The sequence below is a fragment of the Cyanistes caeruleus genome, chromosome 11 (genome assembly GCF_971803275.1).
Source record: "Cyanistes caeruleus chromosome 11, bCyaCae1.hap1.1, whole genome shotgun sequence".
Taxonomy (NCBI): domain Eukaryota; kingdom Metazoa; phylum Chordata; class Aves; order Passeriformes; family Paridae; genus Cyanistes; species Cyanistes caeruleus.
Genome location: NC_141711.1, coordinates 19,421,159 through 19,439,608, shown reverse-complemented (window position 1 = coordinate 19,439,608; position 18,450 = coordinate 19,421,159). Strand labels below are relative to the sequence as shown.

The following is an 18,450-nucleotide window of genomic DNA, read 5'->3' as shown; positions in this document are numbered from 1 at the left end:
CCAGAATAAGGAGCCCCTGACCCCCCTAGTCTTCTTTGAACATCTTTTCATCCTGGATCCTCACCCTACATTCTCTCTTAAAGTGTCCTTTCTTTCCACAATAAAAACAAACCTTAGTGTTCTGTCTTTCATTTGAATCTCTGATCGGTCTCTGTTGTTTCCCTTTCCAGGTTTGATCTCTACTCTCTCTCACAGCAGCCACCATCATCTTAATTTGCCGATTCTGAGCCTCCTCTTCTCTCCTAACATACACTTTTTGTGCCTCTCACAAAAGCTCATCCAAACCTCTGTCTTGCCACCCATCCAATTTTTCTATCTTCCGCCGAATATCCTCCCAGGCTTTTGCCACAAATTGTGCTTTAAGCAGTGCTTGCCCCAATTGGGTGTCTGGATCCATTCCGGAATATAGTTGAAAATTCTTTCTTAGTCTTTCTAACCATTCCGTAGGAGTTTCGTCTTTCTTTTGCCTCTCATTGAATGCTTTATTTATATTATGACCTCTCGGGACTGCCTCCCTAATTCCTTGAATTATAATAGTCCTCAAATCCTGCATATTTATTCTGTGCGCTGGATTTTGGTCATCCCAATGGGGATTTTGGAGGGGCCACTTTACATCTGCCAGTGGTCCCTGGACATGCTGAGCATCCCAAATGCGCATTCCTTCCCTTCTAATCATGTTTTTCTCTTCTGCCGTAAATAAAATATTCAGGATAGATTGTAATTCCTCCCATGTGTACATATTGGGTCCTAAGAACTGATCAACTCTTTCTGCAACCCCCAATGGATCTTCCAACAAATGCCCCATTTCCTTTTTGAAGTCTCTAACATCCCCCGAACTAAGGGGGACAGATATAAACCCTATTCCAGCTTGAGGGCCACCCATTGGCATCTCTCTTAATGGGAATAGGTTCTCCTGGTTCCTTCTGGATCTATTCCTGGTAACAGGCCCCACATCTGGCATGTCTAAATCCTCCTCCTCGGGGTTTGGAGGGGGAGGGGCTCGTGGTGGTGGTGGTGGTACAAATGGAGTGGGGGGGATTATCAAAGCATCTTCTTTTCGGGGTTTCTTTTTCTTTCCCTTCCCCTCCCCTGAGTTCTCTGTCAAATATAAAAACCTCGGGATTTACTACCCAGATCTCTGCATAAGCACTTTCCTCTGAGCTAAAGAGGATCTTTGTATTTACCCAGGAGTTTAATTTTTGTTTAACCCAATCTTCGGTTAATCCAAATATAGGCCAAAATACATTCTTTGAAATTTCCTTTCCTCCCCATACTTCTACACAATAGTGATTCATTTTTGCCCTATCTTTATTTTCTGTTCCCGGGAAATGCTTCCAATTATCTAGTATAAAACCCAATGGACTATCTCTAGGTACCGGTGGGAGTTTAATAGATACAGGGTGCTTGCTCTTCCCCTGCCCCATTCTTCCGGAGTGCCTTCAAATCACACAGCCTCTTTCACTTCCCCTGGTTCGTGGCCCACACCCTTGTGGGCCAATGGGAACCGCACTACTGAGGGTCCGCACTCGCTTGGGGAATCTGGCTACCAGTCCCCCTCTCACACACACACCACTTCGCCACACTCCGGGATCCTGACCCCAAACGAACGGTTCCCGTAATACTCACGCGTCCCGCGGCTTCGTCCGGACTCTGTGCACAGATTTTAAGGGGTCGACCAGTCTCCCTTTTGCTACTTGCCTTAAATTTAGGTTCGTCGGTGCAACCGAGGCAGAAACCGGTCCTCCGGGCCGCTAAATATTAGCGGGGCGCCCCCCTGGCAGTGCCGAGAATCTGCCCTACAGATTGCATCCGAGTCACGGGCACCAAATTTGTTATGAATTCCCTCAAGAGAGTGATCTGGTTCAATCAGAGAAAAGTTTTATTAATTACAGCAAGCAAGCAATAAGCAATAGATCAGCGCTGGGTGACAGGGGAGCAGGAGAATTCCCGCTCCACGCAACTGCCGCACCGCTGGTTTCCGTACTCCCCCTTTTAACCCGGCTTCCGGGTTACGTGTCCTTTCTCTGGTGTCTCTGCGCATGTGTCTCCGGTTGCTAGGGGGTCTTTTTTCTGCCTTCTGGTGGTCGCGGGATGAAGATCATAGGTCTTCCTCAGTCTTATCCTTTTGACCTTTCTTCACTGTTTTCTGTTAAGGCTTATCTTTGGTGACTTTCTGGAATTCAAGAAAGCTCTCAAGGCCGTTAGAGATTTATGCAAGTGTCAGCAGCAACCTTCAACCTCATCCTGATTCCACAAAGCATAGTTTTGCAAAGCATCGTATCTACATGTTTAGGCGAACAAAAGGGTCTCTTGCTTATCACACTGATGCTGACTAAGAATCAATTTCATAATACTCCTACAATCTGCAGGCAACAAAATCTGTGTAGCCCACAAATAATCAATCCTTTGTCTAACCGGTTCACTGGTCACTCCAAACTGACTGACTGTAGATCGCAACTGTGCTAACCACTTCCAATCTAAAGCTGTCATTTGAGCTTGTATTCCTCCCCGTTGAATCGATGCAAAGGTTACGGGACATGCTACTTCCAATACAGCGTCTGCTATTTCCTGATCACCCTCTTGCAAAATATTCCGTGCCAATGCAGCCCATGTCTCCCTTCTTTCCCGTGCAATAGCCTCACCTAACTCATGCCCTACCTCAGGATTTCTCATAGGGGAGGGTGGTAACGGTGCCGAAGGCTCCGTTCCAGAAGCAAGGTTAGTAGGTGAAGGAATTGAAGATGGCACAAAAGGATTAGTAGCTGCGGCAGGGGTCAGTGATGGCGCGGGGCGAGTCAAAATTACTGTATTCGTGGCGGGTGGCAATGGACATTCATTCATTCCCTCTAATAATCTATTTTTTGACATAGCTGCAGATGCCTTTGTGGCAGCTGCCTCTTCAGCCTGATACTGCAAAAGAACATTATGAACTGTCTGCCACAGTTTTCCCATTTTTTTAGCAGTTCTATCATCATTTAAAAGAGCTTCCCACAATTTATCTCCAAATTTTTGCCACTCACTTAATTCATGGACTGTATGGGGATTCTGAAAACACCCCCGGGCATACCCATAAGCAAGAAGTCCAGGAAGCTCCTTGCACAAATCAAAATCTTTAACCTGTCGCTTTTCTAAAAAGCAGGTAAATAAATCATACGCTGCTTGCCTTTCCATCTTACCGTCAGCGCGCGCTGTTGCAGCCCCTACAAAGTTTCAGCAGCACCTTACAGCAGGACTCTTCTATAAGGACGCCTGGGGCGCGGCAACGTTGCTTTTTGACCAGGACTCTCCTGTGAGGTTGCCTGGAACACGGCACAGCTGTTGCGTTTGGCCGTCCTTGCTGCGGAGGACCCGTCCCCTGACACCAACTCCCTTGGCTGACTCCAACTCCTTTTTAAGGTCCCAAAGATCCCAAAGGTCCCAAAGGTCCCTGCTGTTTGGGCACCTTGATGAGTTCGGCGGAAGAAATGCAGCACTCAATATGAATGATCAGCAAGTCTCATTTATTGGTAACTCTAAATCCACTTATATAGCATCAATAATTAGGCTCATACCTAGTGCAAAAGCAAGCTCGTTATTGGATATTTTCATTTAAGGTCAACTCCACCTAATTCCACATTCCTGTGATCGCTCACCTATGCTGAATTCACATTCTTCTGATCACAGCGTCCTGTTCTCAGTTAGCAGTTATCACTAAGGTCTTCCTGACTTTGCAACATCTCACACTAACCGAACTCTACTGTCTAATTCTTTCCCAGCTAACAGCTGCATGGGAACATGACCTTTGCTAGCTAGCCATTGCTCTCTACAGTTCTAACAATGTAATGCTGGGATTTGATACAGTTGCCCCTCAAATACCCCAGGTAAAGGGAGCTGAGTGCTTCGATTCCACTGAAACCATGAGACAGTATCAAGACAAGTATGCTGCTATGAAGGAGCACTCTTTTTTTTCTGCCATGGAGAGAGAGGACTTGCACGTGGAGGAGACCGTGGTGTTCCTGCACAGGGACTCACCCCTGACCAGAATCATGTGTGACAGGGAGCAGGAGGGCTCTGATGGCAGGGAGCCAGGTGAGGGCAAAGCAGCCCCTCTCACAGCCTGGCCCAGGGGCTGTTGGGGTGGCCAGCGTGGGGCCCAGAGCAGAGGCCAAAGGAGGCAGGAGCTGCTCAGCCAGGCCAGGGCTGGGAGCCTCCTTCCTCCTCAAGTGGGGCCCAGCTGGGCCAGGGGGCAGCTGTTGGGAGCCCCGTGCCCGCAATGGCCGCTGCTCTCCAAGGCCTCCAGCCCTGCCCATCAGGCTGGCACGCAGGCAGGGACAGAGCAGCTCTTGGGGCCGATGCTGCGGGCTGAGAGCCCCACAGAGCTGCTCATGCCCGCTGCCATTGGCTCTGTCCCCTGCAGCATGCCTGCTGTGTCGCCGTGCAGAAGCTGACCCCTGTGCTTCTCCAGGCCCTGGCAAGTGCCCCTGTGCTGCTCCTGTGCTGTCCAGGGCACCCACGGGCGTTGCTCGCGCCTGAGAGCGACCACAACTAGCGGGGAGTGTGACAGCTCTGCTGGTCTGGGCTCGGCTGTCAGGCCAAGCCCCTGGGGCTGGGGGCAGTGTCCTTTTGGGCTTGGCAGAGCCCGTAGGCTTCTGGAGGGCTGGGGGCCCTGCTCTGGCCCAGCCTGGCCCAGGCCTGGGAGGCCTTTGACATTGCTGATTGCCCTCACAGCCACCAAAGCTGAGCCAGAGCTCAGTGGCCCCAGCCTGACCGGACAGTCCGGACTGGAGCCTTCCCGTGGCTCCCCGGAACCCGAGAGCATCAGCGCCAGATCAGAAACACTGCCTAACCGGGTTTGTCAATATGTTTTCCTGTTAGATCCCTTAAAGGATTTAAAAGGTAAGGTTGTTTGGCAGCTTCTTCAAGGAACAAATATGACACGATTCTTTTCAAGAAAGGGTTTATTAGTTTGGGTTCAGTTTCCCTATGGAATTCTTATGCTTCCTTAGACGATCCAGAAATTAATGAAAATCTAACATATTCCTAGGAGAAGTTTTTGAATCCACTACTTGCAGAAGTCTCTAAAGTCACTGTTTCTCTTAAACACTTCCCTTACATCTAGTTAGCTAGCTGCTCCTGTAACAGAGAGAGATGCAGTGGTTTACTTGGCTGGACATCACAACATCATGTTACACACACCAGTATACCAACACCCATTTGTTCCCTGACAGTTCCAAAGCTTCAGGCTCTTCTGGAGGTCCTGAATTAATTTTGCATGCACATCCATAGCCGTGTTCCCTCCCCATGCTCAGCATTCAGCCACAGCTACCAGGGAACAGATGTTCCATACTCACCTCAAGCAATAAATCTACATATGTCTTCCCAACCCACTTTCTCTTCACTGAGCTCTACAGATCTACAAAAAATAACTTTAGGCCCTGTGCACAAAAGAAAACACAACACCAATCAATAGGGTTCAACTCTTCTGATTCGGCTGCTGCTCCCAACAATCATGAATGAACAACACAATAAAGTCAGAAGCTCTATCCTCCACGTCCCTCCTATTCTCTTGCCCCCCACCACATGTTGGCTCCAGCAGAAATGTTCCCTACTGCAGCCTGGTGTACTAAGAAAAATGAAAGGCAGCAGCTGTCTCCCTGAACATGCTGCAATCTAAATTGCAGTGAAACAGCAGCTCTTGCATTAACTGCTCAGCAGCAGGATCCCACAGCTGCCCCCCAGAAGCGCTGCCTGCCAGGGGCTGAGATCTCCATTCTGACACACCCCGCAAATCAGACGGGCTGGAAGATTGCAGGGCAGTAACTGTATGAACACAGCCATACATTTCATCCGTGTTATCTAGCAAGTCTCAAGAAACAAACGTCATTTAAGCCTGTCTTGAGACTATATTCTACAAAATAGAACAAGCAATTGTTTTGGTGGCCTGTGTAATTTTTGGGGGCTGTGTATGGGTTTTTTTGTTGTTGTTGTCTTTGTTTTTAAATCGAAAATTCACTGGCTTCAGAAGAGCAAGCCCCAGATTCATTAGGATGAAGAACCGCACGGACGTATGTGGCTGACAAGAACACTCGGCGTGTCTAACAGTAACACCAGAAAGACAGGAAAAAGTTAAAGGAGATAGACCTACCTGAAAGGATCCCAAATGTCTCGCTAACCTGTCTAGTGACTATTTTTCTGCTAAGCTCTAAACGTTCCTATAGCTATGAGGTAATTATCTGAAAGAAAGGAAAGGCAGAAAGCTGCTCAGCCTTTATTTTTTACCAGGACTGTCTCATGGGATTCTACCACAACTTTGACCACAAGAAAGGATGGCAAATTTTGACTACAGAGCATTCATAACCAGGCAGCATTTTTTCTTCCTTACTCAAGTCCAGTAAGGGTTTAAAAGGGAAAAATATACAAAAGGGGACTGAAGAAGTTGTGTCGTACCTCTTAGGCGTGCGTCATCTATGGAGAAGAAGAAAACTCTAGCACTTTCTGTGCGTGGTAGAGAAAGAACCCTAGACAAGTACAAAGGGGTTTTAGCATCCTAAAAGGTCCTATCAAATCCCATGGGCACGAGTTATTGCTGTAGTGCCTCAGAGAAATGGGATACACGGAAGAGCTTTCCTGCATAGTATGCAAATAAAGCCTTCTATAAAAAGACCCCACGTTTGACACAAAAACTGACTGTGTCTTTGCCTTGTGGCCAAACTCAGTTTGGGGTTGGCCAAACCAAAACAACCCAGTCCATTTCTTGTGCTCAGCTTCTCTCTCTTCACATTCAACTTCACATCCAATGGGCTGCTGGGACTCTGGACTCCACACAGCACCAGTGGTTTTCCAAGATGACTTTCCTTGCTCAGAGGTGTGCAGTGTCAGTTTCCCATTTCCTCAGTGCTGCCACTAATATTCCCACAGCATCCAACTACTACAGCCAAGTAGACAACAAATACAAATGGAACTTGCCTTTCTTGGTGCTTTGCAATTTCTGACATCTCCGGCTCATCAGCACCCTCAGAAGTGATGTCTTGGAAATGTGAATCCTCTTGCCACGTGACTTTTTCCGGTTTTATCGTTCCAAGTATGTGAGGCCCTGCAAAACCAGCAGCAAAAGAGAAAGAAAGCCAAAACCAGATTATTTCTCTGCTTGCCAGGAAAAATTCCTTCTTTCAAGTGAAATATTTATACCGGGAAAGACAGATTTAGGAAGGACAGAATCTTCTCCTCCCTGATTTCCTGAGCTGTAGCTCTGCTCCAGGATCTTCCACTTTCTTCTAGGCATCTCCTATGTATTCGTAAATATTTATCATTGCATCCAGAAGACAGTGAATAGCTCCTGAATACAGCAAAAGTGTGGTGGGCTTGTTGCTTTGTGTTGTTGCATTTTAGTATTTTGGATAACTCGGCACGGCTTCCTTTCATTCCTACCTGACTGTGACTTGATTAAATATTCCTTCATCTTCATTTCATAAGGCCTCATTTTATCTGAGGTTAGGACACCCCAATGATCCTTCAGTGTCATTCAGTTTCCTTTTTCTGAAGGTCCAGGAATAGAATTTGGTAACTAACAGAATGTTCATGGAGCTTGGGGTCAACTCCAGGATTTTGCTTCTCCCTCTACCTTAACACCCATTTTCCTTAAAATCCTCTTGGGCCCTAGGTAACTTGGTATGACTGCTGTGTCACCTTTTTCCTTGTTTGAGAAGTTTAGGGCACAACAAGAAGCTTTTTCACCACTCTGCAAAAATCCCAATGCCTTCTCAAGGCGTGCACCTCGAAATTCCTGAGATGCAAGCAGGAGTTAACTCTCATTAATCTCCCACAACCTTGGCAAGTAGAAATGAAGATCAAAATACTTCTGCATAATTACTAACTTCTGCTGCTGAAAATCCTCTGGATTAAAATCCTCTGACCTTCTTCACACCATATTGCTCTACAGTGCCTGCCAGAAGCTGTTCCTTAGAAATGGCTCCGTTAGGAGGGTTCTGCTGTTACCTTCTTTGATGCCCAACTCCTCTGTGTCTTCAAAGAAGGAAAACTTGAAAGCACTCGACTCCTGAGTTCCGTCGTTTTCAGGCAAAGGTCCCAGACGTTCGTCTGGGGCAGAGTCCTGCGCATCCTCTTGGTCCCAGGCTATTTCCACTGTCTTTTCCGGTTTGACCTTTGAAGGTCCAAGCAAGTCTTTTAAATCAGCAGCAGTGTCGCAGTCGATTTCTCCAGACACTTGAGGCAGTGTCTCACTCTCTTCCTTCTCCCTCTGCTTTACTGAAGAAAGGCTATACTGAAATGAGATTGATCAAGGATAGCAACACAGCCCACGGCCTTTTCAAAGACAGCTTCCCTAAGAGCCACCTTGCTCGTCATGTCTCCCTAAACGTATCCAAGCCATTAAGGACTGGTTCACTTTCAAGAGGAAGCAGTGGGGAAATATCTGTCTTAAGGCAGCAATGAGTGTCCTTTTTAATTAGCTATGTCCTCAGGTGGCTTTTCCCTTCACAATACATGGTAACATAGAAATCAAGGATCACAGAAATGCCAAGAGCTAATCTGGGTTTTCCACAGACCTGCAAATCTCAAGGTCCCTGTACTGACCCTTCTCACCTTCACTTACAGCCACAAACAGAGGGACTAGAAAGAGAAGATGACACTACGTGCTGCTGTTAGAGGTCCGAGTTGAGGCCCGACGTGGCTGGCGGGAGCGGTTGCTCCAGCGCGACGTCCCCGACGGTGTCCCCCTGCGCCTGGGCCTCTCAGCACTGGCTGCTGTCCTCCTGCTCCCGTCCTGCCGACTCCTGGACCGGACAGGTCGGTTTGAGGCCCGACGTTGCAGGCGGGAGCGGCTGCGTCTGGGGGACGTCCCCGAGGATGTCTCCCTTTGCCTGGGCCTCTCAGCATTTGCTGCTGTCCTCCTGTTCCTGTCCTGGAGACCGCTGGACTGGACAGGTCGATTCGAGACTTGACGTGGTAGTCGGGAGCGGCTGCGTCTGGGGGCTGCCTGCGATGGTGCCTCCCTTTGCCTGGGCCTCTCTGCCCTCGATGTTGTCCTGCTGCTCTGGTCACAGTGACTCCTTGACCAGACAGGTGGACTTAAGGCCCGAGCTTGACAGCAGGGGCAGCTGCATCTGGGGGAAGCCTGCGATGGTGTGTCCCTGGGCCTGGGCCTCTCAGCCCTTGGTCTTGTCTCGCTGCTCCTGTCACGGCGACTCCGTGACCGGACGGGTCTATCTGTGGCCCGACTCTGCTGGCGAGAGCGGCTTCGCTTGCGGTCAGGCCCAGCACGCCTGGAATGGACCCTGTCCTCAGGGCCCATGGAGCTGCTGTGTCTTGGCCTTGATGTGCTTGGGCTGCTGCTGTCTGCCAAGGATGAGGCTGCACGCTGGGGGCTGCTGTGGCTGCTGGCCTCTGGAGATGGAGAACGGGGAGCCAGAGCCGATGACTCCGGGCTGCTGGTGGGGCTGATGGCCTCAGATTCTGAGAGGCCCTGAGAAGATTCCAGTCCTGACTGTCCGGTCAGGCTGGGGCCATTGAGCTCTGGCTCATCCGTGGCAGCTGTAAGAGCAAACAGGAATGTCCGAGGCCTGCCAGGCCTGGAGCAGGCCATGCCCGACCAGAGCACTGCCCCCAGCCCTCCAGGAGCCCATGGGCTTTGCCATGCCCAGCCTGGGCACTGGCCCCAGCCCAGGGACACCCGCCTGCTTTGCCTCATACCCGTGCCGAGACCAGCACAGCTCTCACACTCCCAGTGGGTTGTCCTCACTGTCAGGCCAGAGCAGCGCCTGTGGGTGCCCTCAGCAGCACAGGAGGAGCACAAGAGCAGCTCCCAGGGCCTGGGAAAACAAACGGGTTGATGGCACTGAAGACAAAGTGTCCCAGCATGGGATTGTGCAGCCCAGCACCACTGGCTCCTTCTGCTTTCAGCCCTTCCTGAGACACTGGTTCCCTGCAGAGCCCCGGGTGCAGCTTCCCAACTCACCCCTCTTCCTCTGCCTCCTCCCTGCCTCCTGGGTAAAGGCATTCCCTGGCATTGCACCTGCTGTGCCTCTCTCCTAGATCCGCAAAGGCATTGTTGTCTTCCCATGTTGGCCCTCTGATGGAGAAAGGAAAAGCTGATGTGTTTCTTCTGCCCTGCCCTCACGGAGGTAACAGGGTGACCCTGCTCTTCCTCCAATGCTTTTCCAAGTCCCCTGAGAAGCGCAAGTCCAGACTCCCTGGATGGGGCAGGGCTTGGACTGCTGGGGCAGGGCCTGGCACAGCACAGCACTTGCACCCTCCTGCCTTGTGAGCCCCGCAGAAGGACACCAACCTGATGGGGGTGCGGATCCCCATGCGGAACATCTCCACAAGGAATTCCTCACTATCTCTGCAGAGGGGGCAGCTGAAGTACAAAAGACCAGCGCGCATGGCCTGTCCCTGCAGGGCAAACAGAAGCAGTGTGAGCCAGGCCCTGGTGCTGCTGAGCACCTGCTGTGTCCCAGGCCTGAGGGCATGGCTCCCACCTGGAGGCAGTCCCTGTGGAACCAGGCTCTTTTGCACGTCGGGCACACGATGGTGTTGAAGGTCATTCTGTCCTCCACTGGCTCCATGCAGATGGGGCATTCGGTGCCCGGCTCTGGAGTCACCTGCACCATCTGCACTGGACGGTGTTCAGGGCAGAAGGACCTGGGGACAAAGGGATGGGCCTAATGAGAAAGTCTTGGTCCTTCCCCAAGGGTGGCCAGAAGGGGAGAGGAGCTACCTGTATGGGGCAATGTACTGTGTAACACAGCCGCCCTCCTTGGCACAGGGCAGGTGGAACCATCTGTTGCAGCCTTCCTTGCAGCACAGGATGGTGGCCCCGCTCTGGCCGCAGACGCAGCAGTGCTGGAATGAGCCAGGCAGCCCCATCAGCGGCAGCCTGGGGACCTCCCCAGGCAGCCCCAGGGCTGCAGGCAGAGAGCAGGATGGGGCCGCTGCTGGCGCTCAGCCCACAGAGCCAGCTGGTGAGGGGAGCTCCTGTGCCAGAGGCTCCACGGAGCTGCTGGGAGCCAGACTTTGTCCCACAGCCGGCTTCATGGCCGGCCTTCCTTGCTGGGGCTCTGGGCTAAGCTCTGGCCAGCCTCTCCTGGCACAAATCTCCCTGCTCTTTTGCCAGGCCCTCACCTTCCATGCCGCCCGCCTGACTGCAAGCTGGATATCTGGAAGGAGGAAACCCAGGAGTCCAACACATTTTTTTGCTTGCCGGAAAAGCAGCGTGGCAAAATACTGCAGAAAATGGGAAGAGCTGATGAGGACAGGGTGGCAGGGACTGCCCCTTGCAATGCTGGAGGGAGTGCCCGGAGCCACTCACCAGGCAGAAGATGTGGGCATAGAGCCCGTATTTCTCCTGTTTGTCGCCGCAGGTGTCCGGGTCAGCCTCTGCACGGCGACACAGCAGGCATGCTGCAGGGGACAGACACAATGGCAGCGGGCGTCAGCAGCTCTGTGGGGCTCTCAGCCCGCAGCATCGACCCCAAGGGCTGCTCTGTCCCTGCCTGCGTGCCTGCCTGATGGGCAGGGCTGGAGGCCTTGGAGAGCAGCGGCCATTGCGGGCACGGGGCTCCCAACAGCTGCCCCCTGGCCCAGCTGGGCCCCACTTGAGGAGGAAGGAGGCTGCCAGCCCTGGCCTGGCTGAGCAGCTCCTGCCTCCTTTGGCCTCTGCTCTGGGCCCCACGCTGGCCACCCCGACAGCCCCTGGGCCAGGTTGTGGGAGGGGCTGCTTTGCCCTCACCTGGCTCCCTGCCATCAGAGCCCTCCTGCTCCCTGTCGCACATGGCGGCTGTCAGCGCTGAGTCCCTGTCCAGGAACGCCGCTGTCTCCGCCAGGTGCTGGTCCTCTCTCTCTGTGGGAGGAAGAAAAGTGATGGGAGTTTGGAGAACAGGCCCAGAGCTACGAGGGTGCTACTCCCTGGTCAGCCCTGCGTGAGCCCTGCTCCTGTCCGCCTTCTGCTCCCGTCGTCGCGCTGAGGAACACCGCCGTCTCCTCTGGATATTCCTGCGCTGATTCTAGGAAGGGAGAGGCAGGTGAGCCTGCAGCACAGGCCCAGAGGCCCGAGGTGTGGGGCCCCTCTGGTCCCTGGGCAGCTGCTTCCCTGCCTTACCTTCTCCTCCCGTTGCCAGGTCGCAGTGACACACGGCCTGAGCCCAGCCTTCCCTTTTGGGGCTTTGGTCGCACGCGTCACAATGGCCACTCTGACATCAGCATCTTGCTCCCAAGATTCACGCAGCCATGGCCTCACATGCCCGGCAGCCACTTGAGGCCACCCCCTTGGCAACCGAGGTTCTGACATGGTTCCAAGCCTTTGGTCAGCACGGAACCTGGCCAGAGACTCCTGCAGCAAGTCCAGGGTCCAATCCCAGGCTCCAGGGCAGCCATCGAGGGTGGCACTGTAGGCACAAAGGTGCTGTTCAGGCACGGCCACCCCAGGGCTCCTGCCCCTGGCAGTCGGTTGCCCAGAGAGCTTGTGCAGAGTCTCTTGCACTGCACAGATTCCAAACCTGCTCTTGGTGCACTGACATGTTCCTCTAGACCTCTCGGCAATAAACTGAGATGAACCTGATTTCATGCCCGTGCTGATCACTGTTGGGAACAGGAGATAAAGCTGGGGACCACGTCAGCTGCCTCCCAACCGCAATTCGCCTGTCATCTAATAATCTAATAACTTTGACATTTTGTATTAAAAATTTAGTATTAAGTATTAGTATAAAGCTCCCGAGAAACATCATCTTTTACACTGACTCAGCGGAAACCCAGAGAATTCCTTGGGAGTTTTCTGTGTACGTCTGACTGGAGAGGTTTCAACCGTCCTTGTCTCGGTAGTCCAAACCAGGAGGATGTTTTTCCCACAGTAAAGGAACGTTGCTAGTTTGGTCCAGGTTTTCCTTCTAGCAAATATATTGAAAAAACACAGCTTCCCTAAGCACTGCCTTGCTTTTCATGTTTCCCTAAAAGTATCCAGGCCCATGAAGGAGTGGTTACCTTTCAAGGGCAATGTCTGGGTTGACTGCTTGACACTGTCTCCCCTGTCATCTGCTCTATGCCCAGACATGGGTCCTGCAGCTTTAAGCTAGGCCCAGGGGATGGGGGGAAACCAGGGGTGTTCTTTTGGCTGTCTGTTCAAACACAGGTTCTCCTCCACTCTCAGCATTGATTCTTTCCCAGCAGAGATAGGGGGAGTTAAATTCTTGCTTGTAGCTAGCTTCAGTTTTGCCAGCTGAGGCAAGAAGTTGCTCAGGACTGCATAGAGCTTCCCTGCACACCCTTCATTTCCCTTTATTATGGTAAACCACCGCAATAACCTGATCAGAGATAGCCCTTTAAGGACTTTAAACGGATTGCGGCAGTTCGGCCAGCATCTTGGCTGGATCCCATGTGAGATCTTGCTTCCCTTTTCTTTTAGCCCTCTGTCTCGCCCGTCGATTCAGTTGCATCGAACCATGGGGTGTTCCATCTTCTCGGCAGCAGGGATAACTTTCAAGGAAAGGCCCTTTTTCTCGAGACTGCCGTTTTAAGAATTGCTCCCAATTTTTATTTTTTACCCCTGGAATATCACACCTGACTTTTGTCAGTGTTTTGCGACAACGTATTGCAATTATTTCAATAATATATGGTAAAGGGGTATTAGGATGATAACAATAATTTTCCGGATTTATCCCAAAAGCATAAATCTCCCACCATCGATCAGATCCTTTTTCAAATTGTCCTGTTTGCACACCTTCCTGTAATGCAATCTCAGTCAAATTTCTTTCAAACTTGTAACACTCTGTGCAAATCCCTCTTGGCGATCGACCCCACTTAGAATGTGTCTACCACTTTTCTTTACACACTTTACAAATGGAACATACAAAAGGATAACATTCACAATTTGGTACTGTACACAAGATTTGCATGTGAGAGTTCATCAGGGTCTCATCTCTATGTTGATGGTAGAGAGCGGGAAGTATTTGCTGAATTTTCTGGATCAGCTGAAGGTAAATCACTGGGATCAGCAGGTTTAGTCCATCGGCTCGGCACCCAGACAGGCCGTGTGGGGGTAGACACACAAAGATAACCACGTCCCTGTCATGGTTTTAAACTAATAACTAAGAAAATTACTTACTTCTTGCTGTGAGATATGGATTAGAACAAGAGCAAAACAGGCATACAACTTAAAAGGGAAAAAAAAGAAAGTTTATTGACAAACCACAATAATAAGAACACCAGAATAAACTTCCAGAACAACCTTTCCATCCCCTATCTACCTGTCGTTCCGATTGGGAACGGCTAGAAAGAACGACACTGGACTCTCAAGGGAGTCACAACACGAGAATTCCTTAGTTTATTGCTTCAGCTCTCTCTTATAGACAGATACGTGGAAAGTACAGAAAAGAAACTCTTATTGGCTAACAAAGTGCTACATTACCATCATTGGTCAGGGGCACTCTGCCCCCCTGACTGTCTCCTGCAAGGAGAAACAAGAGGCTGCAAAACAACACCTGCAAGGCTGTTTAGTGTCCCTGAGAATTGTTTTAATTCCTTCTCATATTTTTCCCAGGATACTTTCTCAAGCAGCCTGAGGAGCCATGCGGCCTGCAATTTGTACAGGCACTGTAGTTCAGATTTAGCATCTATATCTACCCACTATTCCCTTGTTCACATGACAACAGAGACAAAATCTCTGGAACTCTGATGGTTAAAACAGTCCCAGTTCTTGCTAGTCTTTTCACCAGTCTGTATAGAGAAACAGAAGTTTCTTCCTGTTAATTTATGGAGTTTCTCACAAGAAAACTATTTTTGTTATAGTTTTCTATTGCCCTAATGTTAGCTGCTCAGAGCTGCTATTATTAGAGTTCACTCCTCCCATTTTCACATCACTCTGAAGTATGTATGGGCCATGCAGACATGAGAGATAGCATTTTTAAGGATATGTTATTCAAAGGCAAAAAAAGTCTTCTTCATCTGTTTCTGTGAGCTTCACCAGAAAACAGTTTTCTCATTGCCTCCCAAGGCTTTAAATCTCTCAACAGTTTTCTCATTGCCTCTCAAGGCTTTTAATCTCCCAGCACTTCACTATACTATAATTACTCTTTACTCAAATTTACACTTTGAACACTATTCCTCTCTAGATCTTATATCATGAATTAAAGGAGTTCTTTTCAGGACTTCATTGTCCATCTCCATAGTTTTAACAGGGAGATATTTCAGCTTAATTAAAGCATCTTCTTAATTCTCTACCTTTCTTGAAGCTTCTTTTCTTTCTTGTCACTGGTAGTTTATAAAGTCTCTTTTCATGTTGATCTTTCTCTCTCTCTCTCTCTGGATAAAAAGATTAATCCGCAAGTCTCATCTGGGTAATGAAAGAGTTAACATCTTGCCCAGGCTTTTGTAGATGGTTCGGAGATCTCTGCCGAACAGGAGCTGGAGCCGTCTGTGATGGAAAGTTCTTCATGGCTGCTCTGGAGCGTGTAGTCGCTGTTCCAACCCACTGCAAGTCCAGGGCCTCTCTCTTTCTTCACTGGGCAGTTTCTAGTGAATTAGTTACAGCAAAACCTGCAGCCGAGCCAGAGATCGGCTCGGCCCGGCCCGGGCCCGAGGAAAACCTTCCCTGGGCCCCCCCATCTCCCGGCCGGGAGACGGGGCAGGCCCGGCCCCATCCCTGCCTGGCCACATGGCCTGGGCAGGGACGGGAGGCCTGGGGCTCCGCCACCCTCCACAGCCAGAAAATAAAGGGAACCCAGAGAGCTCTGCTTTTACATTTTAAGGTAGGGTTCACAAGTTGATCCCACTTTTCAATGGCCTAAACTGCTGTCAATTCCCAGCAATGACCGATAATTGGTCAGGAGAAAAGACTCCAAGCACTTCCCAGCAACTCCAACTCCCTTAAAGGTAACGTAACTCCATGACAGTCCCCAATACAGTACCTTGCTGGGACCTCCCCACAGACCTGTTTTTGGATCTTTATAGCGAACCCATATTGGACTTTGAGTTTTCTCTGCTTCACGTGCACTATGATGTACTGCTGCAGGCAAATCACTGTTTCCAAAAATACACAGAAAATTTAAAACAAATAAACAACGTAATAATGGTTCTTGTGGATCTTTGATCTCCCTACATTTATTTGGATATTGTTTTAAGCTACCATTTGCTCGTTCTACTATTGCCTGACTTGTGGGGGAATGTGGAATCCCTGTTATGTGTTTGATTCCCCATGATTGCATCACCTGCTTAATTCTACTACTACAATAAGCAGGTCCATTGCCTGTTTTAATAGAACGTAGAACTCCCATGACTGCAAAACAATTTACTAAATGTCGCTCAACATTCCGTGCTTTCTCGCCAGATTGAGCTGTAGCCCAGATGTAATGACTATAAGTATCGACGGTGACATGTACATATTTAACTCTCCCAAACTCTGCAACATGAGTAATATCCATTTGCCACAACTCATTAGCCTGTAATCCTCTAGGGTTTACCCCAAGACCCAATCCACTGCCTTGAGTATGAAAACTACAAATAGGACATGCTTTGACAATAGCCCGAGCCTCCTCTAATGGTATCGGAAACTCCCAATGGAGACCTTTTGCATTTTGGTGAAAGATGGCATAATAGCCATCAAGCAATCTAGCATGAGCTTCTCTAGCTAATATCTGTGATGGGACAGGGCTATTTTGGGACAGTGAAACCAATCGGTCTGCCCTAGCATTTCCTTCTCCTAAACCCACATGCCATTTGTGGCTACGAATATGGATAATAGCAAAGGCAGCCATCCTCAATTTTACTGCTCTTTGAAGTTGCAAAAACAGTTCATATAAACAAAGGTTTCTTACTTCCTTTATGTCTGCATTTTCAGTACCGTCACTCACTCCTGCAACGTATGAAGAATCAGTTACCACATTAACAGGACCCTTAAACTGCACCAAAAGCCAAACAACAGCGACTAATTCCAGAATTTGTAATGTATCCTCCTTTTGAGCTGGAATAGGATGATGGTTCCATTGTCCTTGTGAATCTTGCCATATAGCAGCAGCTGTACGAGATTTCTTTCCAGCATCAGTGAACACACTTGATGCCCCTGCTGTTGGCACAAATGATCGTTTGGGCTTCTCAATCCAATTCTGCTGGCCTATCCATCGTAGTGGTATTCGAGGCACTTCCTCAGTACTGCCCACACTGCTGTTGTCAAGCAATGCTTCTTGCAGTGTCGAACTGTGAATTAAATACCAATCTAAAGTGTCCTTTTTTATTGCTATCTGAATTTCAGCTGGATCTGCACCCATAATTTGGCACAATCGCTTCCGCCCTTGTTTTATCCAATTTGCTAAAATTTCAATTTTTTGAATTAAAGTATGTCTCTGTTGTAGTGGTGGCATCAACCACTCTAATACCCATATCTCCCCTGTTTTCTTCTGTTGTTGCATTAAGGCGCCGATGAGATGTTGAGGTCCAAACCATTCAGTAAGGTTAATGTCCAAGTCTGGATCTCAGCTACGAACAACACCTGTCTGGATACAGTCCATTATTTTATTGAGAGCTTCTTGTTGTTCACTGGTAACCTGTATAGGTGCTGTAGGATCAGTACCCTTTAACAAAGGTCGTAAGGATTGTAAAAGCTCATTAGGAATACCCACAACAGGTTTAAGCCATTGTAAATCTCCTAGCAATCGCTGAGCATCATGAACAGTAAGAAGTGACAGGTTTAATGACAGTTTCTGAGGGGCAACATACTGCTCAGTTACAGTCCACCCGAGATATTTCCATGGGGATGACAGCTGTATTTTCTCAGGTGCAACAAGCAGTCCATTCTGAAGTAGTTGTGTTTGAATGTCTTTAACTTGTTTATCTGCAAAAGGTTGCGACTGAGCAAAAAGAATATGGTCCATATAATGATAAATAATAGTTGTAGGCCACTGAACACGTAGTGGCTGCAAAGCATTATCAACATCAAGCTGGCACAAGGTAGGAGAATTACACATACCTTGTGGTAAAACTGTCCATTCAAATCTCATGTCTGGTTCTGCTCGATTTAATGAAGGCAAGGTAAAAGCAAATCTGCAAGTATCCTGTTCATGCAGTGGGATAGTGAAAAAACAGTCCTTTAAATCAATTATTAACAAGGGCCAATCTTTTGGCAACATTGCAGGCTTGGGCAAACCGGGTTGTAGTGCCCCCGTTGGCTCCAATTGTTCATTTACTGCACGTAAGTCATGCAGCAATCGATATTTCCCAGACTTCTTTTTTATAACAAAAATAGGGGTATTCCAAGGACTTGTTGACAACTTTAAATGTCCTTGTTGATATTGTTCCAGCACTAATTGATGAGCTTACTGCAGACTTTCCCTTTTTAAAAGCCACTGTTCAAGCCATACTGGTTCCTGAATTATCCATTTAAGTGGGAGTGGGAAAGTCCAAACAATGGCCTCTATTCTAAAGGGTGCTCACTGGTCAAAATAACACCAAGTTGTGACAAAATATCTCTCC

The 18,450-nt window shown here is 49.2% G+C and overlaps 1 protein-coding gene and 1 long non-coding RNA gene across 2 annotated transcripts; both read right to left on the bottom strand.

The window, feature by feature from the left end:
* Positions 1 to 4,919: 4,919 nt before the first annotated feature.
* Positions 4,920 to 6,497, bottom strand: LOC147651075 (uncharacterized). Its single transcript, XR_015274814.1, has 4 exons — positions 6,427 to 6,497; positions 6,125 to 6,212; positions 5,331 to 5,414; positions 4,920 to 5,112 (listed from the first exon to the last, which is right to left on the bottom strand). It is a non-coding gene; the product is annotated as an uncharacterized LOC147651075 (long non-coding RNA).
* Positions 6,498 to 8,048: 1,551 nt separating this feature from the next.
* On the bottom strand, positions 8,049 to 11,999 carry LOC147651074 (uncharacterized). The gene is made up of 10 exons (XM_086845383.1): positions 11,726 to 11,999; positions 11,306 to 11,397; positions 11,119 to 11,220; positions 10,715 to 10,839; positions 10,476 to 10,638; positions 10,283 to 10,389; positions 9,953 to 10,066; positions 9,688 to 9,806; positions 8,581 to 9,528; positions 8,049 to 8,260 (listed from the first exon to the last, which is right to left on the bottom strand). Exons 1-9 carry the CDS (start codon positions 11,766 to 11,768, stop codon positions 8,627 to 8,629), a joined length of 1,767 nt encoding a protein of 588 aa, XP_086701509.1. The 5' UTR covers positions 11,769 to 11,999; the 3' UTR covers positions 8,049 to 8,260; positions 8,581 to 8,626.
* Between the last annotated feature and the right edge of the window lie 6,451 nt (positions 12,000 to 18,450).